We start from the raw sequence: 25,440 nt of genomic DNA, 5'->3' as shown, positions 1-25,440 counted from the left end.
CCGAGGCTTATGTAACTTGCATGTCCGTTTCTCTCAGAGCTGAAGGCCGGAGATGGTCCCTGGCATCCCTCCCCTCATCTGGCTATGGCACCAATCCGCCGAGCTCCACTGTCTCAGTAAGTCACCCCACCACCACCACCACCCTGGTAGAGAAGTGGCGGCCAGGCAATTCTAACACCTCACTCAGCCCAAATAGCACATTCGTTTATGCAATAAGGGACAGCGAATGCCAAGACCGAGATGACAAACCACTAATTGTTTTCCTCCATCATCTGCTTGAATGAGTCATTCTCCCAGTCTGTGGAGCTCAGTATTAGAAGTAATACACACAGTCTGTGTGTATGCATGTTAATGAAGAGATTAAGCTAAGCGCGTGTGTGCTGTGTGTTAGTTATTAGATTAAATGCTTCAAGTGGCATTATTTTATGACAGCATTTCAACAAAGCATCACAACATCACACATTTGTCATATTAACAATGTGCTGAGATCTTGTTTTTTTTATTTTTTTTTATTAACATCACAGGTGGTAATTATGTTAACTTGGCCTACAATGTGATGTGTTTTTGTTTGGTGTTTGAAAAGCTGACAGATTGCTATACCCACATTTTGGGAGGGAAAATGTCAGAATATACAAGGTATAAATGTCAAATACTTTTATTTCAAAATCATTTTAAAGGAGGTTTTGAGAATATTATTATAGTATGCATAGTATTAATCTGTACTTGCATTTGTTTACAGAATGATATCGGTACACAGCATTCTAATGAGCAGTTTCGCAATGGGACAGCGGGTGGTGCTGAGTTTGTGATGAAAGTCTGCCATGTGGCGCTATTGTAAGGAAGTTTATTGGTTAGAGCTCGGCGAAGGCCCAGAGGTCAGTGGGGACAATAGGGCTCTTCAGTGGGCTCTCACTGCCCTCTTCATACTGAGCCATTAGAAAGAGACTTCACAGATGTTGTTCCTCTGGCCGTCTTCTTTTCAGGACACATGGGCCGTAAAATTAAACAGCGCCAGCAACGTACACCACGTCCCTTTTCAGTTTGAAAAGAGTTCACTCAGCGCCTCAGTAGATATGGAAAATAGCTTATTTGTGTAACTAATGATGCCTCTCTGGGCTTCATTATTGTTTACACCATCACCTGAAAAAATCCACTCTAATGATTAGCCTGAGAGGTGTTAAGTTCTCTTTGGACTACTACTCTAAACTCACCAACTAAACATGTGAAATCCTCCACAGGTGCATGATCAGTTGGTCAGGCTTATGTTGACTCCTCGTTGGCACAGACTACACTACGCTGCTGTCGTCATGAATTAGAAAGAAAATGTGAATATGTGAGTGGCCAGCTAAATGCTGGTTAAAACCATGTGGTGCAATGTGGAGTAATTTAGTATAAATACATTGAAAAACTGACAGCTGCTTGATTTGACAGGCATCGGCTCAGGTTTGACTCAGTGCAGGAGTAAAGCACAACTTTAATGCTTTTCTCCTTTTCTTACTGCCCTCTCTCAGCTTCAGGCTTGCCTAACTTGTCTGAACACATGCTTGTGGTCTCTTAAACAGAGTGATGCCACTGAAAATTCAAGCCTGTAGCAATGTCCTCTGCGTGAAAGGAAGTAGCAGGGTTTACTGGGGCTGTAATCTTGAGTTTGACCAAGACACAATGCTACATATATCAACTTTTAAGTCTTTCTTTGGTTTAACTTGGTCTAACTAATCATCAATTTGGGCAACTGAGGCTGGATTAGCTCTGCTGGTGTTTTGAATATGTGTTGCACCGCAATATGTTTTGAGTCTTTGTGATTTTAAGACCTGTATAAACAAATGTCTATCTTTCAAGATAGATACACAAAATTATTCAGTCATTAATTATTTGTCTTTTTGTGTTGATAAAATGACAAAATAAAACCAGTAATTTTTATTTTGGGTCATTTAATATAAAAAAGGCCCAATATAAGTATTGTAGTGTATCACTCAGTGTAGTTATAGAAACAGTTTTCTGAGGTTGGCTGAAGAGCTGGTAAAAGTTTTGGCTGAATTACAGATAGATGTGAGGATTTGAATCTGGTGAATATGGAAACAGATATTCTCCACTAATGGATCCATCGTCTTTGTGTCTGCAGTCCTCGTCGTCCTCCCAGGAGCGTCTTCACCAGCTTCCCTACCAGCCGACACAAGATGAGCTACACTTCCTTTTCAAACACTTCCGTAGCACAGACAGCATGACCGACGAGGATGGACGACCCTCGACTGTCATGCGACCTCGGTCTCGGAGCCTCAGGTACCTAATCTGGATTTCACATTGCATCCGAAAGTCTTGTTGGCAAATGATTGTTTTCTTCTAGAATTTTACATATTGAGTTTGGGAAAAAAAGGTTGATCTGTGTAGCCAGTGATAATGTAGAAAGACATGGACTGCAGGTTAATATCATCATCCATGATAACAGTGTCACCCCATTTTTAAGGCATTGCATGTTTACAGAGCCTCATCAGCTGTAAATCAAATGTGACAGCGAACTTTAAATGTTCACCATAGATCCAGTTGGAATGCGAGAAAAGTGTTGGTGGATTACACTTGTGTTCACCACTTGTAATTTCCCATCAGACCACTTGTTTTACAACCCAATCTGAACCGAGTCCAAACATCTGTTTAATGGTGTTTCTTGGCCTGTCATTAAACTGATGAAATGAATATTTTATACAGATTAAATTCAGTAATCCTTCCTAAAGGATTAACTACCTCTTCGTCGGGGAAAACAACATTCTAGATTTGGACAGCGACTGCATGTGGTGCGCTGTTCATGACGTCCTTGGTGTCATTATGCACTGGTAGACTGTCAAATGTCAGGATGCCTGTACATCGGTATGACCAAGACAAATTCACAAGTAAACACAGCATTTGACATCTGAAGTGCCTCTGATTGATTACACATGCCTGTTGGCCGGCAAGCAGGTGGAGATCTGACTGCGGAGCTGTGTGGTTTTGACAACTTTTGTCTGTTGGCTCTGCTCTGCACTGTTTGTGCGATGCCGGGGTGCTCTGTGTTCTGGCACCATTGTGTGCTGTGTGTGGGCGTGCTAGCTAACAGAGCGCCTCAGGGATCTAGCTGCTGAACTGTAGTAGAGGGTGGTGGTGCTATATGGGGGGGATGGGGTGGTGGTGGTGGTGGGGGTTGATGCAGAGATGCAGCAGTGTGTGTTGGCAGCAGCCATCCAGTCTAACAGAGGTGTCTTTCATGACAAAAAATGGCTTAGGGAGCCTGTTTGCATGTGATAGGTTTTCCCTCCATCTGTTCTGTTTGAAGCTTCATTAAGCAAGATTTATCTGTAAAAATACACTCGTCTCATTGGTCTTAACACTGGTGGTGTTGCAGTAAATGACTAATTGGGTGATGTTGGTGATTCACACATTTTGGCCAGAAAAACCTCTGCTGTCTGCACAAAAAACATCTAAAAGAGAAACATCAAAACCTGTCAGTGAAATCCACCCTGACTGCAGCTCTAGCGGCTTAAGAGCTGCTGAAATCGAGTGTTGGCTCACAATATTGCTTTTGTTAGGTTGAGATCAAAAGTGTAAATATAGATATTGACCTCAAAAAACCTCCTTCAGTCAAACCCAAACTATGAACTGAGAGTTGATGTGTGTATGTTTTGTTGGGCTGGACTGAATCGATTGATGGTCATTTCTAGATAACTGTGACATAATCACTTTTCACATCCCATCCCAACTTAATGGCTCAAAGGAGAGGTGAATTGGATGGAGTATTGATAAATGTCAATATGCATCTGTTGATCAGTTAAAATATGCTAATCTGTTGTTTTGTTTCTGTCGCAGCCCCGGGCGTTCCAACGTTTCTTTTGATAACGAGATAGTCATGATGAACCATGTTTACAAAGAGCGTTTTCCAAAGGTATGTACTTGATATCGTTAAATTAGTTTTTCCATTGAAGCCATACAGTATATGAGCAGCAAACACACTGTGCATAAAACCAGAGTTTGGTTGTTAACCCACCTGAAAGCCAAAAACAGAATCTGGAGTGTCTCAAAACTCAGTAGAAATAAAACAGTATGGAACTGAAACTGAGCTTTAGTTTTGAACAGCGACCTTCTCAGCAGGTGGCAAAGTACTTGCTGAATCACTGGTAATGATCAGCAACCATATGAATCCACCCACAGAAATATTATGGACATTTGGTGCTGTGGAGAGTAAAAAGTAAAAATCATAATAACTGATCTTTTAAATATCTTAACTGTGTGTGTGTGTGTGTGTGTGTGTGTGTGTGTACTTGTGCTCCCTGTAGGCCACAGCCCAGATGGAGGAACGCTTGTTGGAGATCGTCACCCACTGCTCTCCAGACAGCTCTCTCCCGCTGGCTGACGGGGTTCTGGGCTTCATCCAGCACCAGTTGGTCGAGCTGGTCAGAGACTGTCTGGACAAGTCCCAGAAAGGCCTTGTTACTTCCCGTTACTTCGCTGAGCTGCAGGAGAAGCTGGAGAAGCTGCTCCATGAGGTGGGGAAACAGCCAGAGGATTTGGGGTTGGGATCCTGCAGGGCCGATGTGGAAATTATTTTATAGTTGCAAAAACATGAGCTTAATTGAATTGTATATAGCAGCTTTAACCATCAGCTGATGAGCTCCTTCATGTGAACTCTTTTAACTGGTCACTTGGATATGACGAAGTTATGAAAGGGGATTGATCGAGGCGGGGTCAAATGTGCAACCAGGCGCGTCACTCAATAACTGTCTGATAGCCAAAGGCACACACAATAGATTTGGTAGTGGAAATTGTTAGTGATGGTGTGAGGTACTTTTATCACAGGTCTTATCTGTATGGTGATAAAATGTTAGTTTCTATAGCAACCTCTTCCCCTGTTCCTCTGCATGCTGTCAGACAGAAGGCATGGCCGACTCGCTGTACCTCCAGCTGAACTGATAAGTCTGTTCCCATACAGTGGAACAAATGCTGTCACACACACACAAGACTCACTTTGCGTGCCAAGGCCACTTTGGTAAAAACTCTGACAGTTTTAGTAATTGACATCTAACTTCTCTGAATGTGATTTGATGTGATGTTAATGACTCTGTTTGAAAAAGTTGTAACATTTTTATTTTAAACACACATTGCCTGGTAGACTTGTGGAGGACTTGCCTTGGAATGATCCTCTGCTGTCCAGAAAGTGACAGATTTTGTGCATTTGGCAGCAAGAATTGAAAAAACTCTTGAGCATTGCTCCATGATCTTTGCTACAAGATCAGCAGCTTTATAAGGAAAAACATTTTGACAAAGTGCACAAGCTTTTTATATGTTGGGCCCCCAGCCATTGTCTGAATTCATGTCACCTCAGGTGCTTTTCTTAGGTGTGTAAAAGCTCTTAGTACATTTCACTGTACTAAGTACTGTTTACCACTTGGGCTTGATGCTCAAACTGATTTGACACTAACTGAGCATGTGAGGATTCTGTGTTTACTAAAGTCCGGTAGGCCACATTGTCAATGGAGGAATCTGCCTTGTGACTTTCTAGTAACAAGACTATCTTTCTCACATTGCTACGTTTTAACAGTCATTGACGTGAAAGGTCTTACATGCCCAGAAGGTGAGAAGGTAACCCACATAGATGAGTTGAAAATTATTCTGTCCCTGGAGAAAATTGAAGGAATAGTTTGATATCGTAGAGGTGCTGGTAGGCGGGTTTTGTTACCATCGGCCTGTACCAGGCTATCTGTTCCCCTTTTCCATGCTAAGCTAACCGGTGCTGATTGTAGCCTTATATGTACCAGACAGATGAGAGTAGTATCTTGTCATGGTCCAGGCTGCACATGCAAATGACCTGAAGAGAAATGCATAGTATTCCACAGTTTCAGTTTCACTAGTACGGACTGTCACTCCCGTCGTCTAGAAGAAATGCCGTGGATGACTCATTTAGACTCCACACACCCACCCAGTGATTATTCTAATAATTCCTCTTGGTTTAATGTGTTGTTTTCTCTGACGCAGTTCTGTGAGGCAGCGTGTGTTTTCATATTTCTTTTAATGTCATACCCATCTGCTTTGAACACGCTGTGTTTTATATACTTATATTTCCTGTTTCAGTATTAAGTAGTTTTTCTGGTAGAATCTTTTTCAGGGGTGGACGAAGAGCCACTACGGGCAGCAAAGCATGTCCCTCCTCCTTTTAATCAATTATTTGCAACTTAGACAACTTAGTAGAGCCTGACCTATTTATCGGTCAGCCGATATAATGGGCTGATATTGGCCTATCACAGACACATCGGCATCAGCGCATATGTTCTCCGATATGCGCTGATATGAATACTTTTATTAAGAAGATGTAGTGACATGCTCGGGTCAAGTCAAGTTATATAGGCAGCATTTTATGTATATTTGATCCTTTGTTTTCATTCAAGTTAAATATATATTGATATCTGAATTTTTTTACTCCCTAACATCGGTATCAGCATCGCCCCCAAAAATCAAATAACAGTCAGGCTCTACAACTAAACCCTGATATTTTAATAACTTAATAAAGATACACATACATGTATATTTGAAAACACACTTTAGACTTCAAACTATTTTTATTTAAACTTTTCCATGATGCATGTGTACCATCATTTATTCCATGTCTCAAAATGTGGTGTGTTTTACAATTTTAACCATTTTAGTTTAATATACTTCTATTGCACTACAAAACTGAAGGGTATGCAAAATTTTACTTAGCTCCATATTTGGTGAGAAGTGTCAGGATATTTAACTTTTTCAACGTTACCTATTCCTATATGCTTGTTTTTTTGTTTTAAAGTATGATATGTTTTTCTTCAGCATTTGGATGAGCCAGTACTGCATATACTGTATAAACTTTGCCTTTACTTATATTTTGATTCTGCTCCCCTGCTGTTTTGCAGGCCTACGAGCGCTCTGAGAGCGAGGAAGTAACTGTCATCACCCAGCTGGTGAGGAAGATCCTCATCATAATCTCTCGGCCGGCTCGCCTCCTTGAGTGTTTGGTAAGCTGAGGAAGAGAAAATCTCTTCCTAATTGAAAATGCGATTACTTTAAAACGGACAGAAGTAAGTTCACGGTAAAGCAAGGCTGAAATGAGATTCTGGCCTTTATTCTCTCAGGAAATGCATGTGTGTCACCAGAACATGACGTAGATGAAGGAAGGAAATATTGCCAAACTTTCGCTATGCTTCCCCTTCAGTAGAGAGACAATTAAGACTGTTGTTGTCAGTGAGGTCTATGATTATCCAGAGTAATGGGGACACTGTCCCTGCAAAAACATATTGTTGAGGTTTTAAATGTATTTTTTTTTTCTTTAAGACAAAGAAACAAAGTTGCCTTTGACTTGATACAGATTAAACACTTGCCTTTGCTGCTTCCTGCTCTGAGATCAGTCTGTCAGGATGTTGGCTTCAGCCAGTTCCCATTAATGAGACTTGGATGCTGTTGACAGGAGTTCGATCCAGAAGAGTTTTATCACTTACTCGAGGCAGCAGAGGGTCACGCCAAAGTCGGCCAGGGAATCAAGACGGACATCCCGCGGTACATCATCAGCCAGCTTGGTCTGACGAGGGACCTGTTGGAAGGTAAACGGACCCTGTGCCATGAATCGAAGCCTTATGTGTCATTCACAATGAAACCCAAGTGTTCCGGTCCCCTCACATGTGGCTCAGATTTTACGTTTTTTTTACTTGTAATCATTCTGAACAGGAGAAAAACTTCCTGAGTCATTTATTTTACCATTGTGGACGTCATGGCTGTGTGGTGTAAAACTGAATCAACAGGCATTCGACATACTTGCAGCTTGTAATGAAACACTCAAACGACCGTTTGCTAGTATTGCCATGGCAATAAGAAAATCATAGGTCTTTTGCTTGAGATAATTACAGCTCTGGTATGTTGAAGCTTGGATGACAGTGTCAGCATAGAGGACAGTGTGATTCAACAGTGGAAACAAAGCCAAGTTGTTATGTGTGTTTTTTTTCCCGGACAACCATAAGCCCAAACTGTAACAGAAATGTGTTTTAACCAGCTGGTTATATCTTTTATTATGGTCACTGTGTGCATGTCACTTCATATTGGATTTGGCTTGCGTCCTAGAACAAACACATATGAACCATCATAAAAAAAAAAAGGAAAAAAAAAAAACTGTAAGAGTTCACAATGAGGAAGGAAATCTTACACTGAGGATGTAGCTTGAAATTCAGGTTCAGACAGTCAGTACAAGAGCTTTTTGAATTTCATAAAAGTTTCACTGCCACATAACCAGGCTGTAGGAACTGGTTTTTGTACAGTTGAACCACATTTACATTCACATGACAACCCTCGGATGAAGAACAATAAGGTTTTAACGATGTGTGAATATAGATTAACAGAGATTGAGGAGGACGAGTTTCTTTGTCATGATATTAAACTCTGTTCGTCTCTTATTTCCAGACATGGTACAGCTTGAACAGTACGATGCCAGTCCTTCAATGTCAGTCGAACCAGAGGCCAACGTGGAGGTAATTTTCAAAGTTTTTATTTTTATTGTGTCTTTTAAAAGAAAAGATGTTCTTAAACAAATGTGTCACTTCTGTATTTAAAATTGTGTTTGAGCCATCTCTGACTGTCACCAAAGTTCACTTCATGCCAGTATGACTTCATTTCACTTAATGTGACATAACCGCTGAACATGCCTCGAAGCATTAATTACACTGTAATAATCCTAGTGATTAATGTTTCTAGTGTTTCCTTCCTGACTTGCCCATAAACAGCCACTGGCATCATGTGTCTGCTTCCTCTCTGTAGAATAAGGCCCCACAGACGCTGACGCCAACTCGAAGGAAACCGTTTGAAAGTGATTTTGAGACAATCAAGCTCATCAGTAATGGAGCGTACGGGTAAGAAGAATGGTCCATTGTTTTAGCTTTCATTATGTTTTCTTAGACTTCTTTATTTGTTTTCCAAAAGATTTGTTGCAAACTTTGTTGAGTGCAAAAATGTCATCCTCTCTAGGTGTAATGGTGGCTGTAGTTTGATTATGACACATCAAAGGCATCTTCATGCAGAGACGTCTTATCTATGCACTCATGAGTTGAATTAGAATAAGGCAGAAACTCAAATCTAGTGTGAAAACCACCGAACTGTGTTTTCATTGAGAATATCCCCTTAAGGATAACAGGTCTAATGTGGTTTTTGACAGGGCTGTGCATCTGGTCCGCCACAAGGAGACTCGCCAACGGTTTGCCATGAAAAAGATAAATCGCCAGAACCTGGTCCTGAGGAACCAGATCCAGCAGGCGTTCGTGGAGCGGGACATCCTAACCTTTGCTGAGAACCCATTTGTTGTCTCCATGTTCTGCTCCTTTGAGACACGACGTCACCTCTGCATGGTCATGGAGTATGTAGAAGGTAAAGTCAAAAGAAGCAGCTACTGACTTTAAAGAAGAGGGGTTTATTTTGAGTGCTAATGTTGAACTGCCATGAATCGCTTGATTGTTTATATTTCAAATTTGGGGTGTCCAATAATACACAACAAATAGTTTGTGTTGCTCACACAGTCATTTGACCACAGCCACTTGATAAACACTATTAAGTGAAATGGTAATTAAAAATGTGTGTAGCGCCTATGGTTTTAATGTTTTCTGCTTTTCTTCTTTGTTAAGGCGGTGATTGCGCAAACTTGCTCAAGAACATGGGTCCACTGCCTGTGGAAATGACAAGGATGTACTTCGCTGAAACAGTCCTGGCCCTGGAGTACCTTCACAACTATGGCATTGTGCATCGTGATCTCAAACCTGACAAGTGAGAACACAAACCAACTCCCACTTCACTCCTGTTTTAAGATTTTTGAATTTCTTCTGGAAATGCACTAAGTATGACAAAGCTCTGCATCTGTGCTTTCGCTTTTCATCAGGATTCATTAAATTAAACGTCATTAAATTACTCAACAGACATGGTCTGGTCTCTGATTATGCATAGATTTGTCCCAGTTTCTTTTTTTCAATCCTCCTCGTCCTTTTCTTTTTCAGTCTGGCTACTTGTATTTGCTTGCAGAATTTGGTTAAAGTATCGACCATTCAAAAGTCAAATGCACTTGGAGAAAACCTGCTCATCTTAATTAACTTCTTTTTTTTTTTTTTTTGTCCACCCAACAGTTTATTAATTACATCCATGGGCCACATCAAGTTGACGGACTTTGGCTTGTCTAAAATCGGCTTGATGAACATGACCACCAACCTGTACGAGGGTCACATGGAGAAGGACACAAGAGAGTTTGTTGACAAACAGGTGAGACTGTTTCAGATGTAAAAGACAAAACATCTGTATGCATGGAAGACAAATAACACTAATTAGTGACTGATGTGATTATGGAAGCAGCTGTTTGTTTGTTTCCCCTTACTCACCTGTGTTGGTTTGCACGTGCAGGTGTGTGGCACTCCGGAGTACATCGCCCCAGAGGTGATCCTCAGGCAGGGCTACGGAAAGCCTGTGGACTGGTGGGCGATGGGGATCATCCTCTATGAGTTCCTGGTCGGCTGTGTCCCGTTCTTTGGAGACACTCCTGAAGAGCTTTTTGGCCAAGTTGTCAGTGGTGAGTGGTCACATGACAGAGAAGCCTTTAAAAGAAAGAGATGCAGCTGGTTTTTAAAAACCCTAGTAAATAGTAGTGAGAATTAATTTTCAACTTGGTATCGATGGCAAGTATTGGCACACGTAGAAAACAGGAGCACAAATTGACATAAAAATGTTCCCATTAGGAAACAGAATAAACTTTACAAAATATTACTGCTTCTTATAGTATAATAGCAAAAGATATTTACTTAATCTCATCCACATGCAAATGTTTGATATGTTTAAAGAAAAGACCAGCATATAAATTCAAAGAAATGAATTAGTGCCAGCAAGATTGTATATGGATTTCCAAACCCTGCCTGCTACAATGCCAAGCAGTATGCTGAGATGTGTTTTTTTAATCACTTATTCTATGACTGTATAATAGTGTAGAGGCTATGTTATTGTGAAAAACTGCTCTGACATGTGATCAGCTGACTGGCCTGTACTTCTGTGGTTTGCAGATGAAATAATTTGGCCTGAAGGAGACGATGCTTTACCTGCTGACGCCCAAGACGTGATCACCCGCCTGCTGAGACAGAGTCCCCTAGACCGACTGGGAACTGGTACTGCTGAGTTTACTACAGATCAACTTCTATTAAACTTTATAAAGAGAACAATTAAAAATGACACAAGTTGAATAAAAATGAGAAGTAACGATATTTGATGAAGTAAAGTGGAGACAAATGGTAAACATCTATCAGAAGACATTTTTAAAAATCCACTTCACTGAACTTGATCCAGTGTTTAACTGGCCGTGAAAACTGTGTGGTTGTAGGCGGAGCCTCAGAGGTCAAACAGCACCCTTTCTTCCTGGGTTTGGACTGGAATGGACTCCTGCGGCAGAAAGCTGAATTCATCCCTCAGCTGGACGCAGAGGATGACACCAGCTACTTCGACAGTAGGTCACAGTTGAGAGTATATACAATGTCACATCCTGACTTCAGGCCCAAAGAGCAGCTTTTCCCTGGCATTCACAACACATACAGCACAAATCAAAGCGCGGCAGTTCTGGTGGCTGTTAAAAACAGGACCTCTCACGATATAAGACATCTGCTGTTTGATATTATTGATGTACAATGACTGACAAAGAAAACCACTACAGATTGGGTTCTCCGTAGTTCTTTCAAAATAGAAACCTTTTTGTGTGAATTTCTATGAAAATTGGAGTGTCATTTTCTGTTTCTGTCTTCAGCTCGATCAGAACGCTATCATCATATGGCGTCTGACGAGGATGAGGAAACCAATGATGAAGAGTCTTCCTTGGAAATCAGACAGTTTGCTTCCTGGTCGCATCGCTTCAGCAAGGTAAAGACTGCACCTGTTGGAAGACAAGAACTTTGGAGGTTGAAAAAGTCCAAATGGGTACAAAAGAAGCTTCAGCATTAATTCTATGGATATTTACAATGTTTATTTAAATATTCCAATATTCATATTTAAAAGAAATATGCTATGACAGACTTGGGTAAAATGTGACAATTATCAGGCCACCCCTCTGTGTTATGCATCATTTATAAGTGTTAGTCATCAAAAGGGCTCAGTGTGTGGAAAAAATCCATGTAAAATTAATCAGTGTAGAAGATGAAATCATCAAGTGAAATCAAATGACTTGTGATAACAAATTAGAATGAAGGACAAGCATGAAATAATGCATGATCTCTATTTCACAATCTCAGGTTTACAGCAGCACAGAACATCTGGCGACACCTTCCAACCTGAGTTTCTCCTCCGACCGCAGCCACAGTGAGGACAAAGAGGACCGCGGGGACATGGGAGGACTTAGTCTCTCCCCAAGCCCAGCAGAGGGCAGTGTGGAGCGCAGACACGCTGGACGCATGGCCAGGTTGGCACAAGTATATATATGTCATACTGTGTGTCATAACCGCCTCTTATTCCTCTTTTCTTCTTTTCTTTAGTTCTTCTAGTTCACGTTAAAGTTTTTTGTTGATTTCTTTTTTTTTTTTCTTACTCAGCACTTTGTTGCTAGGTTACCTGTGAAATGCTGCCAAAAGAAATTATTGGATCATGAGCCCTTGGAACTTTCCCTCGTTATCTCTTTGAAAGCAGCAAGCTGTCAAAACACAGTGCTGCTGTGATCACAGTTGATTTACTTGTCCGACTGGTCTTTGTCTGTTTGAAGCCTTCGCCCTCGGGCCTCCTCCAGCTCCTCCCAGTCTGAGAGGAGCACCAGCCCTCTGGTGATGAGCAGCACCCACAGCCTGGAGACCATGCCCCGTTTTGCCCTCTCCACTGATGATGAAGGTAAATCCAGACTGCCAGGATTTTTATGCCAGCCAGGTCCGATGGCATTATGTTCGCGGGTTGTCCATCCGCCATATCTCAGTAACACCTTGAGGAAATTTCTTCAAATTGGGCACAAACATTCACTTGGACTCAAAGCTGAACTGATTACAATTTGGTGGTCAAAGGTCACTGTGACTCATGAACTCATACGCTAATTATGACACAGTTATACACAAAGGTCTAAAAGGATAAAATGATCAAGTGATGGCATTTTATATTCGAATGGTCAAAGGTCAATTTCACTGTGACATCATAATGTTCATACTGTATCAATATCATTAGAACCATGAACAGTGAGCATGTTTACATGTTGTTCATCTTTTAACCTGTGTTACCTGCAGCTGAGGTGGTTGTGTCAAACCTTCGGAGGATCAGGATTCGCAGCAACAGCACCGGGGCCAAGCATTCATCCCCCAAGGAACCGGCCGGCCCACGACGCTTCGGTAACCAGCTGGAGACACCGGACAGACAGAGGCTTCCCTGTGGAGGGAAGGTTCCCAAGTCAGCCTCCGTCTCAGCCCTGTCTCTCATCATCACTACAGGTACAGGAGGTTATCATCACCAGTTTCAAGTCCAGCAGATGACAGAAGTAACTTGACGAAGGGAAGCTGCTTTCAAATGAAATAAAATAAGAACATGTCTTTTCATACATGAACAAAAATTAGTGAATGTTACTATATTTATTTACATCTAGAATATAAAAGTTGAGCTTATGAAACTGTTTTTGTGTAACTGTATGTGAACATATCAAATTTATATGGTCAGAAAAAGGAACCACAGCGGTCCTGTGTTTGTTGTAGATGACTCGCCTGGTGGCCTCCAGCCCAGTCCCATTTCCCCACGCTCGCTGTCCTCCAACCCCTCGTCTCGTGACTCCTCGCCCAGCAGGGACCTGTCCCTCTGCTCTGGCAGCCTGAGGCCGCCCATCATCATCCACACCTCAGGGAAGAAGTTCGGCTTCACTCTGCAGGCCATCCGCGTCTACATGGGCGACAGCGACGTCTACACAGTGCATCACATGGTGTCGGTGGGTGCGACCACAAGATCTAAAACCTATTTGTGTTACAAGACACACAGCTGTAATTAGTCCTTGTTTGTTTTCAATGTCATGTGTTTTATTCTGATGATACTAGACCAGAGGAGAAAGGTATAAAAAGGTGGTTATGTAATGCTCAAATACAACTCCTCTCACACCCTGTGTTGCTGTTTTAACAGAGTGTGGAGGAGGGCAGCCCGGCGCACCAGGCAGGTCTCCGCACTGGAGACCTCATCACCCACATGAACGGAGAGTCTGTCCAAGGCCTGGTCCACCCTGAAATGATAGAACTGCTACTGAAGGTACAGCAACTTACTGTAGCAGTCACTTTGAAATTTTGTGTAATTTGCATCCTTTTTCCTCCGCTCAAATTAATCATTATTTCATTCCTTTGAAATGTGCAGAGCGGCAGCAAGGTGGCGCTTCAGACCATAGCACTTGAGAACACGTCAATCAAAGTTGGTCCAGCTCGAAAGACCAAACACAAAGGCAAAATGGCTCGTCGCAGCAAGAAGAGCAAGAGGAGAGATAATTACGACAGGTGAGAATCTAAGGATTTGTTTCCTCTCACTCTCTGCAGCTCTGCAGTGTTACTCATCTCTTGTTTACTCTCTGTATGAGGTTGGAAAATGGTGAACTTCAGAAAAACTACCTTTCAGAACTGAGTCCTTTGTCTCCCTCTAGTGTTACACACTGTAAAGTGTAGTGTAGTAGCAACTTAGTACTACCTTGATTACATTCTCTGCATCATATGTTTTGTTGCAACAGTGAATATTTAACATCAACATTTATGTCAGTGCAGTGTTATTAATAATGTACATTGATGTTGTGATGTATCAACTAGATAAACAACATCCTAAATACATAACAGGGCCGTTAGAACACACAGAATATCACATCAACTCTGGGTCAGTGTCATTGTTTAACCCACTCAACTGCACAGGATCAGATATCTGACTCTTGCTTTTCGTCCACTCCAGGCGACGAAGCATCTTGAAGAAGCTGTCCAAGCAGAGCACAGTGATGCACAGCAGCCGTAGCTTCTCTTCAGGTCTCCATCACTCGGTTTCCTCCAGCGAGAGTCTCCCGGGCTCCCCGACGCACAGCCTCTCGCCCGGCCCCTCCACACCCTGCCGGAGCCCTGCACCCGACCATCAGGCCTTTGGTGAGTTGGCTTCAGGGTTATTGATGTGGAAAGTAAATGGATCTTGTGGGTAAAAAACTTATCCGAGTCAGTAGAGGCTTTGCAACAACAACATCCACAGTTCATGCTACTGTTATCATATTGTATAGTGCTGATTTTTTGCACATATGGTAAAATATTGTGCAACTTATAATGTGCAGTATTTAAAAAAAGTTTTTACTTCTCTCCAGAAAATAACTCTCCCCAGAGCACGTCTCCATGCTCCAGCTCTCCCAGTTCTCCTGCCGCCCACATCCGGCCGAGCTCGCTCCACGGCCTGGGATCCAAACTCAGCACACAGCGCTACAACAAGGTGGGCCGCCGGAAGTCAACCAGCAACATCCCTCCCTCGCCTTTGGCCTGCAACTCATCCTCCACCCAGCCCCTCTCTCCACAGCGCTCTCCCTCCCCACTGCCTGGCTTCGCTAAAAGCCTTCACACTTATCATGGCAAAACCCTGTCACCACCCACCATTGTTAGACACATTGTCCGTCCCCGCAGTGCTGAGCCACCCCGATCTCCTCTTCTGAAGAGGGTGCAGTCAGCTGAGAAGTTGTCTGGGGTGTATCATGCAGATAAGAAGTCGTACGCCCCACGCAGGCACACACTGGAAGTGCCGTTTTATGGTGAGGGTGATCTACTTGGTGACTCTGAGGCTGAGGGCGCCTGTGGAGGCTCCTACATCGGGGTTGATCACAGCAGGTTGGTGGGCTACATCGGCAGCCAGAGGATGAGGGACCCTGGGATTGAACGATCTGAGCAGCTGGTCGTGATGAGAAAGCTCAACCTGTCAGAGCGGCGAGACTCCTTTAAGAAGCAGGAGGCCGTGCAGGAGGTGAGTTTTGACGAGCCGGAGGAGAAAACCAACACCACGGTTACAGTTACCACCACAGCAGCTGGAGCCCAAACACAACCTCAGCAGCTGCAGCAGCACAGGACGGCCTGGATGGTCACTGGACCCCAAACAAGTGAGGAGGTGGAGCTGGAAGTGCCGGTGGTGAGGAGGTTCACTCTGGTGCCCCAGATCGCTGTGCAGGGCTCGACGGAGAGCGAGGAGCAGGACGAGTGGGAGCCATGTTCAGACAGCGAGGAAATAACAGACAAACCTGAGCTCGACATCGGTGTCACTTCATCTCAGCAGGAACGGGCAGGATGTCCCCTCACTGACAACAGCTGCAGTCAGGCAGCAGGAACCACTTCCACTGTCCCTCGAATTGGACCATCAACAGAGTGCAGAGAGGAAACTCCACAAAAAGGGAATCTGAGAAAGTGACAGTTCACCACTGCACTTGTTTCAACTGCTCATTTCTTTTCTTTCAAGTCTTTCAAGTGTAACTCTGAGGGAGAACTCCCAGGTGTTTTTTAGTCTAAGCCAGACGAACTGGAAGCTGGAAACTCATTTACCTTCCTGTCTGGTTTAAAGAGAGTGGGAGAAGATTTTACTTGAATTTTTTTTTTAATTTTTTTTTTTTATTGTAAATACTTGCCTCAAGGATTTGCAGGAGTTCTGGTTGTATTTATTACATTTGTAAACTATGATGAGTTAGTAACAGGTAAAGAGGGAAGTTGTCATTGGTTGAGTAGCCAAAGCTCAACATTTTTGTATTCATGAAATGTGGTTTTATGTCTTTTGACTGGATTTTTTTTCTATAAATGTCTATTTTTTAAATAAACCGTTGTGGTACACATTAGTCTGATAATGCTGGGCATAACTGTTGCAGGACCAAAAGGTACGAGAAGTCATTTTTAGAAACTTTTTTTTCCCTCAGTGTCTGTATAATTTGAACAGTGCAGCTTTCAGTAGTGCAATACTGCTACAGTATAATCTTGATGTTCACAAACCTAAGAATGAACTTCAGTTAACACTATGAGCAACACGTGTCATTATCTGCAGCACACAACTGCAATTTGCATGCTCTGCATAGATTTTGTGCTAATTTACTTCAACCTACCATCGCACTACATCCTTCAGAACAAGGGTTAACACAAAAGCTACTAGGCACAAATTAGGCTGCAGTAAAAAAAAAAAAATATTCAAGCTTGAAAGTTGTGCAAAACTGGGAAACTTTGCACAGCCTGAATTTTTCCATTCTGCACTTGTCACACAGATCAGTTGTCAACATAACATCATATTTGTAGGGAGAAAGATGCGAAGTTGTGGTTGTCTAACAGAAGACGTTTCTCTTGACAACCTCATCAGCTATGTAAGAAATAAAAGTACTCCCTCTGACTCGTTCGTCATGTCCGCAGCACTGTTTTTCATAAATGTGGAACCAGTCAGTGCAGGGTTATATTGCATACCACCTGGGTGCGACTTTAAAGCGCAGGCTGTTTTTGCAGACATTTTGAAGCCGACTCAAGAGGGATATTATGTGCCATGACATTTGTGCAGTGTCCTCTAAGCCATATCTTTGAAAAGAGAAATGTCCATTTAAATCATTTGTGTTGCTTGTCATTTCAACCCAACATGAAGACTTTTCTAGGAATCTTGTTTGTTCCTGCTAGGTGTCACAGTTTCAACAACATCTCCTGAAAAATGAAGTTCAGTACTAAGCTCTGGATGTTGTACACAAATATTTGTGGCTACTTGATGTAAACTTAGTGTAATCCCGTGTCACAGAGGTATGACAAATAGTTATTCCTGCTCACTGCTCATCTGTGAACACAGATACAGCATGACTCTGCATCTTGCCGTGATAACTTGTTCTACTCAAAGCGTGCATCTTGCAGGAAAAAAACACTGAGCAGCCAAACTGAGGTCTCCATCTTCACAGCCTGGAGGGAATCACAGGAATATGTTTTTGTTTGTGAAAAACATTTTGATATTTATTTTTTGAACTCGCGTAAAGCGACATATTTTGAACCTGGAAAGTGTTGCATCCTTGTGTATTTTTGGAGTATTTTTTTTTCCCTCAAACTGTTGTGTTAGTCTTTGTTTTTTCTCATGAGCATGTGAGAGACACCATGCCTAAAATGACCTGTTCCTACTCAATTTACTGTGTAGTGATGTTTACATTGGGGAGAAGTGCACTAATGTATTTTGACATAGCTTTTGTAACTGAATGTTGAAGAGGGACACATCTACAATGAATCCAAACCCAGGGCTTCTTTGAACAAATGTTTTATGTGTTTGTATTGTAGAAATATTGCTGTATATTTTGATAACAAGTTCGTGTGTAATTCCAGATGTGTTGAAGGACAAGATTATGCACAATGACAATGATCATTTCTGGCACCAGGATTTTTAAGTCTGACTTGAGGTAATGGGCTCTTTTTACCAAAACACCAGGGCTGTAGGTGCGTCACATTTTTCCACTACAGAAATTAAGAGTTTATGGTTGATTGTCTTATTTGTCAGTGGCTGTTGCTAGCCGACTTTCTCTTGGGTCTTCTGTTTATATAGCATCCGATTTGTTGATGTGTTACTTATGACGCTCTTCCTCAAAATAGTCTTTGAATCTCGTGATGAAGACCTCACAGGGTCCCGTCGTTGTGTGAGCGAACAGCACAGACAGATCCCTGAATGGTTCAGTTATTTTTGCAGTCTGACAGAATTGTTTACAATGAACAAACATGCTATGTACTGTACAAACATTTTATATCCTGTTTCTGTATATGATGAAGCTACCCTCTTTGATACCATGGAAGAAGACTACACTGAAACTATTCTTGAAGATTAATTTAGCACCAACCTGAGAATCATTCAGCGAATTTACATGCACTTGAGTAACAGACTTATCATCAGTTTTTTGAAATGACCTGGGTTCTACTAGAGAAACTTACTGTATTTTCATGAATATGTAAATATGTAAACAGGTTTGTAATGTATTTTTTACATGTGCACATTTGAATGAGAAAGATGTCTTACAGGGAAATTAATGCTGAAGGAGGATGAATACAGAAATATCTTTAGCATTCATTTATCTAAAATAATTGGATACAAGTCAAGCAAACTAAAACCACATACTTAATACTATTTGTACAGTTCAAACTGGGACAAACTGTAATTAAAATGCTACATGGTTAAAGGATAAATCACTAAGACCAGTAGTAATATACCTGTATTACTTTTAAAATAATATTCCTGATTCATTCAGCTGCACGTGGACATCTTTTTTGCACTGTATTCATACCTGATTTTCCTAAATAACCTGGTTTCTCTTGTGAATGTAAATGTATCTGCTGCTGTGATCACTACTGGTTGAAAGTGTCATGTCACAGTAGTGAGAGGTGGAAGCTTCAACCACTGGAGGTCAGCACAAGCAACACTCAACTGGTGTTAAACTTAACTCTTTTTTTCAAGGTCAGACTGCTGTACATGTGCATGTGTTCTCCTGTGGACTATTCTGTTCAGTGCATGCTGCATGACACAAGCACACAACTGTAATACTTGATTGCATGGTATACCGGCGTTGTCGCCCTGTACTGTGTTTTCTTGTGCAACAAATAAACTTTGTATTTCTCTTTGACTCTTCTTTAGTTGGGCTCCACTGGTGTTTGATGTTTATGGATGTTAATAGTTAATATGCAGGCAGTAATGGGTTTGAGAAAGTGTATAAAATCTGTTGTGATAAACAGTCACACCTTGTTAGACTTCTGTCATCTCACACTTTTTATTTTGTATGCAGTCATCTGACAAGTATGGTTGCTGACGCAGAGACATTGCTATAAACATATGTAGTTTAGTTAACAGCAACATTAAGATTACAGGAATCATGGTACAGACTACAGAAAAAAAAACTACATTTTGACAGCAGGTTGCTTTAACAACACACTGACATTTGTATTAATTAGTGTCTCAGCATGTGTGACTTCTTACTGATATTATTTGGCCTTGATCTTAATGAGACTTCCGAATAAATGAAACTTAATTAATTAACTGTATATTGTTCACTTCGGCATATGCTGTAAAATAGCACTGATTTGAAAAAAACGAGCAACTTTTTCAAAAATTGTCATCTTAAAGGAAAAAAAAGATTTCAAAAAAATATTTTTCTGCATTGTTTCCGCCATCCTTCTTTAAGGATCACTAAACCGCTAACAGCAAATTTGCCTATTATATATATTATATAATTATAATTATTACCTATTATATAATAGGCAAATATATTTTGTTCATTTGAAGTGAAAAGAAGTAAATACAACCCCTGCAACAAACATTAAAGAGGAGCCTTTTTTCAAATGATGACAAGTTGTTCTCATCAAATGCTGCTGCTTTTTTTCTCCAAACACACATCTGGTGATTGCGGCCAAAGAATTAGATTTTAATTCAATCTGTCCACAGCACTTGTCTCAAGAATGACTCCTAAGAAGCCCATGAGTGTCCTCAGCTGATAATTCCTAATGATAATTCTTGACCTGCCTTAAGTCCTAATGAGTTCATTCAGGCTTTATTAGTTGATTAAGTTCTCAATGTTTTACAAGTACAACATTTGCACATACCACAATTATTGTTGTATTTTCTTAAATTCATGAAATAAATAGTAACAATGCATTAAGGTTTGAAGAGTTTTTAGATATCTGTTTGCTGCAGAGGTTGTTTTCACTTCTTTTCACTTCCAAAATAAACAAAGCATATAATTTACCCAGGCCTACCAAAACTCTTGCATACAACTGTATTGCTTTACTGTACTGCAGAGAGGGTAAATTTCCTGCTTACTCATTCACTTTATATTTCACAAACAGTTGTAGAGGTGCTGCTTTATGTCAGGATGAAATGCTGCAGTTTCCTCCCAGGCCTCCAGGAGTCAGTAACGTGCTGAGATACGTCACTCCACATCAGAGAAGAAGCTCGGTGTCCTTCACAACAGCCAACATGGCGACTGCTACCAAACTCATCCAGAGGCTGCGCAATTTTTTAGCAGGGGTAAGCAATAAAACCGCGGACAGAATTTAAACAGGAGCCAGGACCTACTGATAAATACAACGAGTTTATCTCGGGATGAAACTTTCGAACAGGACTAATTTAACGGGCAGAAATTGCCAGTGTTAGTTAGCATGTAAGAGCTAGCCCGGATGGCTAGCTCCACGGTTGTGAGCTACGTACTGTTCATGTCATTAGTCTGTTTTGATGATTAAATCACTGGTTGGTTTCTTTTTCAGCGAGACCTGCAAACCAAACTTCAGCTGCGATATGAGGAGGTTGCCAAGAGGTGAGACTGCAACCATTAGTTACCCTCTGAGAACAGTTTTATTATTTGTGTGTGAACGTAGAACTTAATAAAGATACGTAAATGACATTTAATCATAAGCTGCACTGTCTCGTGTCAGTGTCTTGTAGAAAAACACTCTGCTGTGCTGTCATTCGGTTTGACATCAGATTTTCTTCTATACACAAGGGCAGGAGAGTTTGTGGGGTCCAAAGCTGTATTTTCTGTCTTTCTAGCTCATAATTGGACCTCTTATGGCTTTATATTCCTGTACAACAATTGTAGGCACTGACGGAAAGTGAGGATGCTGTCAAAAACTATGTCAGGAGTAGTTTTTACTTTAGTTTTTATCAGTTAACATCATAAAAAGTTCAGTAAACGGAGAATCAGACCACGATTTGATGTGACCTCATTTTGTCTGTAAACCAGCACCATTTCTCCTGTGAACAGTTTTTCAAGGTACTTGGCAGGTAGGTTGTTCAAAGCATCTTGGAGAGCTTGCAACAGCTCCTCTGTGGATTCAGGCTGTCTCAGTGTCTTCTGTCTCTTCATGTGATCCGAGACTGACTCAGTGATGATGACCACGATGGTGTTGCAGGGACAAAAATGTATAAATCTGAAGTGCCTATAACTTTCACGCAGTGCTGTATGTGCCTTATAAACCAAGACTAAGCACAATCCCCAACAAGCTTTAATCTTATCAAAGTTACCAAAAGTTTTTTTTAACATAAAAACTACCATGAAGAAAGGCATCCAGTCAGCCCCTTTCAAACACAGTCCCTTGTTTTTTTTTAAAATTTTTTTTAATTAAGTTTAAGTTTAGAGCCTGACAATCCTGGCAAAGGTGCAGAATCTGTATGCAGCCTGAAAGAAAATACAGGCATTGCTTAAACGTAACAACAAACCTCATTTTAGGTAATGTTATCACTTGTGGACAGCTTTAAAGAGACTTTTTAAAGCAGACATGCAAATTAATTCTGTTTACAATGTTTCTGTTCAATAGGACACAGCCACCACCTAAACTGGCAGTAGGCCCAAGCCACAAGTATGCTGACAACTACTACTTCACCAGAGACGGCCGAAGAGAGTCAGTACCCGCCACAGTTGTCATGTCTTCACAAAAGGCTCTCACTGCTGGCAGGTAAGTGACTCAAATCAAAGCAGTTTCATGTACAGTCATAATGTGATTGTGACCAGACAAGGATAATACTCATCAATAATACTCTCATTGTAACATACTGCACATATTACTTTTGCTTGATTGAAGTGAACAGCAGATGAAGTGCACCTGATGAACAGGGCTGGAAGACAAATATCTAAATGTAGATTAGGACCAACTTCTAATCAGCTGCCAGTGTTCACAGCTGGAGTAAGTGGAGCTGTGGTAAGATACAGTGGATATAAAAAGTCTACACACCCCTGTTCAAATGCCAGGTTTTTGTCATGTAAAAAAATTACATCAAGATAAATAATTTCACAACATATTCCACCTTTAATGTGACTTATAACCTGTACAACGCAATTGAAAAACAAACAGAAATCTTTCAGGGAGGTAAAGTAAAAATAAACAACTGAGATAATGTGGTTGCATAAGTGTGCAAACCCTTTTATAACTGGGGATGTGGCTGAGTTCAGATTTAACCAATTACATTCAAACTCATGTTAAATTGGAGTCAGCACACACCTGTCACCAAATAAAGTGCCTCTGATCAACCCCAAATGAAGTTCAGCTGTTCTATTAGGCTTTTCCTGACATTTTTGTAGCCACATCTTCCAGCACAAGCCATGGTCTGTAGAGAGCTTCCAAAGCATCAGAGGGATCTCATTATTCAAATATATCAGTCAGGTGAAGGCTACAAAAGAATTTCCAAGGAATTAAATATACCATGGAACACAGTGAAGACCGTCATCATCAAGTGGAGAAAATATGGCACAACAGTGACATTACCAAGAACAGGACGTCCTTCCAAAATTGATGATAAGACGAGAAGAAAACTGGTCAGGGAGGCTACCAAGAGGCCGACAGCAACACTGAAGGAGCTGCAGGAATTTCTGGCAAGTACTGGCTGTGTAGTACATGTGACAACAATCTCCCGTCTTCTTCATATGTCTGGGCTATGGGGTAGGGTGGCAAGACGGAAGCCTTATCTTACAAAGAAAAACATCAAAGCCCGGCTTAATTTTGCAAAAAGACATCTGAAATCTCCCAAACGCATGTGGGAAAATGTGTTATGGTCTGATGAAACCAAGGTTGAACTTTTTGGACAGAATTCCGAAAAGTATATTTGGCACAAAAACAACACTGCTCATCACCAGAAGAACACCATACCTACAGTGAAGTAGGGTGGTGGCAGCATCATGCTTTGGGGCTGTTTTTCTTCAGCTGGAACTGGGGCCTTAGTCAGGATGGAGGGAATTATGAACAGGTACAAATACCAGTCAGTGTTGGCACAAAACCTTCGGCCTTCTGTTAGAAAGCTGAAGATGAAGAGGAACTTCATCTTTCAGCACGACAATGACCCAAAGCACACATCTAAATCAACCAAAGATTGGCTTCACCGGAATAAGATTGAGGCTTTGGAATGGCCCACCCAGAGTCCAGACCTGAATCCCATCGAACATCTGTGGGGTGATCTGAAGAGGGCTGTGCACAGGAGATGCCCTCGCAATCTGTCAGATTTGGAGCGGTTTTGCAAAGAAGAGTGGGCAAATATTGCCATATCAAGATGTGCCACGCTGATAGGCTCCTACCCAAAAAGAGTGCTGTAATAAAAGCCAAAGGTGCTGCAACAAAGTATTAGTTTAAGGGTGTGCATATTTATGCAACCACGTTCTTTTAAGTTTTTTATTTTATATTTTTCCCCTTTTAAAGGTTTCAGTTTGTTTTTCAATTGCATTGTACAGGTTATAGGTCAAATTAAAGGTGGAAAAAATTGTGAAATTATTTGTCTTGCTGTCATTTTTTTACATCACGAAAACCTGGCATTTGAACAGGGGTGTGTAGACTTTTTATATCCACTGTATGTCAAGTATATCAGGGGAATTTTAGCCATGGAACTATTTAAATCAACCAATGGCTGTCTGAGTTTTCTCCACATTTTTGCGACATACACAATGAACCAGCTGTCTTGATGACACCTGCAACACGAGAACTTACCTCCTGCTGCCTTGCACTTTCATAAAACAATGAGACACCACAGCACCGGTTTTCCCTGATATCTGAAATGCATTACTTTCAGTTTGTAGCTGACTCTTTTGACTTCCTGTGTTGTTTTTTTTTAATCTCTTCTAGCCAAGTTGCTGAAGCCCCAAAGCCTCCTGTTACTCCGGGTGCTGTATATAAAGAACCACCACTCTCCACAGACCAGCCATATCTGTGAGCAGCAGGACAAACTGTTTCAGCGTCAACAGCCTAATTTCTCCATCTCAACCTGCTGTAGAGGCCTGACCACAGCAAGCGTTGGTTGTATCCTGTACAATAGAAATGTGAATAAAGTGTGTTATATGTTTACGTTTCTTTTGTCCAACTGGTTATTCTGGTCACATTATGAGCCGAACAAATGTTAAATCATCAGTGTCATCTGTGCAAAAACTTTATTGTCGTGTGAAGAATAATTTGGACATACTGAGTGCAAAGAGGGTAGAATAGCAGGAATGACTTAGCAGATGAACTATATGTATTTCATAAGCTGTCAGATGAATGTAATTCTTGTGAACATGGGGCATAGTGACATTGGCCAAACCCCAGTGTCCACCTTCAGACTTTGACGCCTGTTCCCATTAAGTCCTAGAGAGTCCTTATAGCTGTTCCACTGTAAAATCAGCAGGTGTATCGGGCTCTCTCGTCGACATTTTGGGCCGTTTATGAACACTTAACGTAACTCCTGGAGACTTTACTAAGGGAATTACCCATAGTTCCGAGCGTTGCGAAGTTAAACACGGGGTTACCATGGTTACAGGGCTTAAAAACGATAAAACGGAATAAAGAAGATACAAGAAGAAACGCAAATAAACGATCACGAAAGGAACGAACCCAAACTAAAAATGAAGTTTACATGTAAATATAAACACATATCTGACTGATGATTCGTAACCAGAACTGTGTGTAGCTGTTTGTCCTATCATGGCACAACGATGAATTATAAACAAAGTCCAAAACCTACAATTCT

General features: G+C 41.3%; 2 protein-coding genes across 6 annotated transcripts in view; both read left to right on the top strand.

The window, feature by feature from the left end:
• Positions 1-19,601, top strand: part of mast3b (microtubule associated serine/threonine kinase 3b) — a 35,728-nt gene extending 16,127 nt beyond the window's left edge. For all 5 annotated transcript variants that reach the window (XM_056378607.1, XM_056378604.1, XM_056378603.1 and 2 more), the window contains 23 exons: positions 38-116; positions 2,123-2,280; positions 3,835-3,910; positions 4,302-4,511; positions 6,906-7,007; positions 7,457-7,589; positions 8,440-8,507; positions 8,794-8,885; positions 9,188-9,396; positions 9,651-9,789; positions 10,143-10,275; positions 10,414-10,579; positions 11,064-11,165; positions 11,378-11,500; positions 11,795-11,907; positions 12,276-12,442; positions 12,740-12,861; positions 13,245-13,445; positions 13,704-13,930; positions 14,119-14,241; positions 14,344-14,480; positions 14,920-15,104; positions 15,314-19,601. In XM_056378607.1, coding sequence (XP_056234582.1) covers positions 38-116; positions 2,123-2,280; positions 3,835-3,910; positions 4,302-4,511; positions 6,906-7,007; positions 7,457-7,589; positions 8,440-8,507; positions 8,794-8,885; positions 9,188-9,396; positions 9,651-9,789; positions 10,143-10,275; positions 10,414-10,579; positions 11,064-11,165; positions 11,378-11,500; positions 11,795-11,907; positions 12,276-12,442; positions 12,740-12,861; positions 13,245-13,445; positions 13,704-13,930; positions 14,119-14,241; positions 14,344-14,480; positions 14,920-15,104; positions 15,314-16,395 — 4,147 coding nt within the window. In that variant the 3' untranslated portion in view covers positions 16,396-19,601. The remainder of the gene's footprint in view (positions 1-37; positions 117-2,122; positions 2,281-3,834; positions 3,911-4,301; positions 4,512-6,905; positions 7,008-7,456; positions 7,590-8,439; positions 8,508-8,793; positions 8,886-9,187; positions 9,397-9,650; positions 9,790-10,142; positions 10,276-10,413; positions 10,580-11,063; positions 11,166-11,377; positions 11,501-11,794; positions 11,908-12,275; positions 12,443-12,739; positions 12,862-13,244; positions 13,446-13,703; positions 13,931-14,118; positions 14,242-14,343; positions 14,481-14,919; positions 15,105-15,313) is intronic.
• Positions 19,602-20,874: 1,273 nt separating this feature from the next.
• Positions 20,875-24,782, top strand: ndufa7 (NADH:ubiquinone oxidoreductase subunit A7). The gene is made up of 4 exons (XM_056378609.1): positions 20,875-20,988; positions 21,225-21,274; positions 22,275-22,412; positions 24,564-24,782. Exons 1-4 carry the CDS (start codon positions 20,938-20,940, stop codon positions 24,649-24,651), a joined length of 327 nt encoding a protein of 108 aa, XP_056234584.1. The 5' UTR covers positions 20,875-20,937; the 3' UTR covers positions 24,652-24,782.
• Positions 24,783-25,440: the final 658 nt, after the last annotated feature.

This window comes from Seriola aureovittata, chromosome 6, assembly GCF_021018895.1.
Source record: "Seriola aureovittata isolate HTS-2021-v1 ecotype China chromosome 6, ASM2101889v1, whole genome shotgun sequence".
Lineage (NCBI taxonomy): Eukaryota > Metazoa > Chordata > Actinopteri > Carangiformes > Carangidae > Seriola > Seriola aureovittata.
This window is presented reverse-complemented; position numbering and strand designations above follow the sequence as displayed.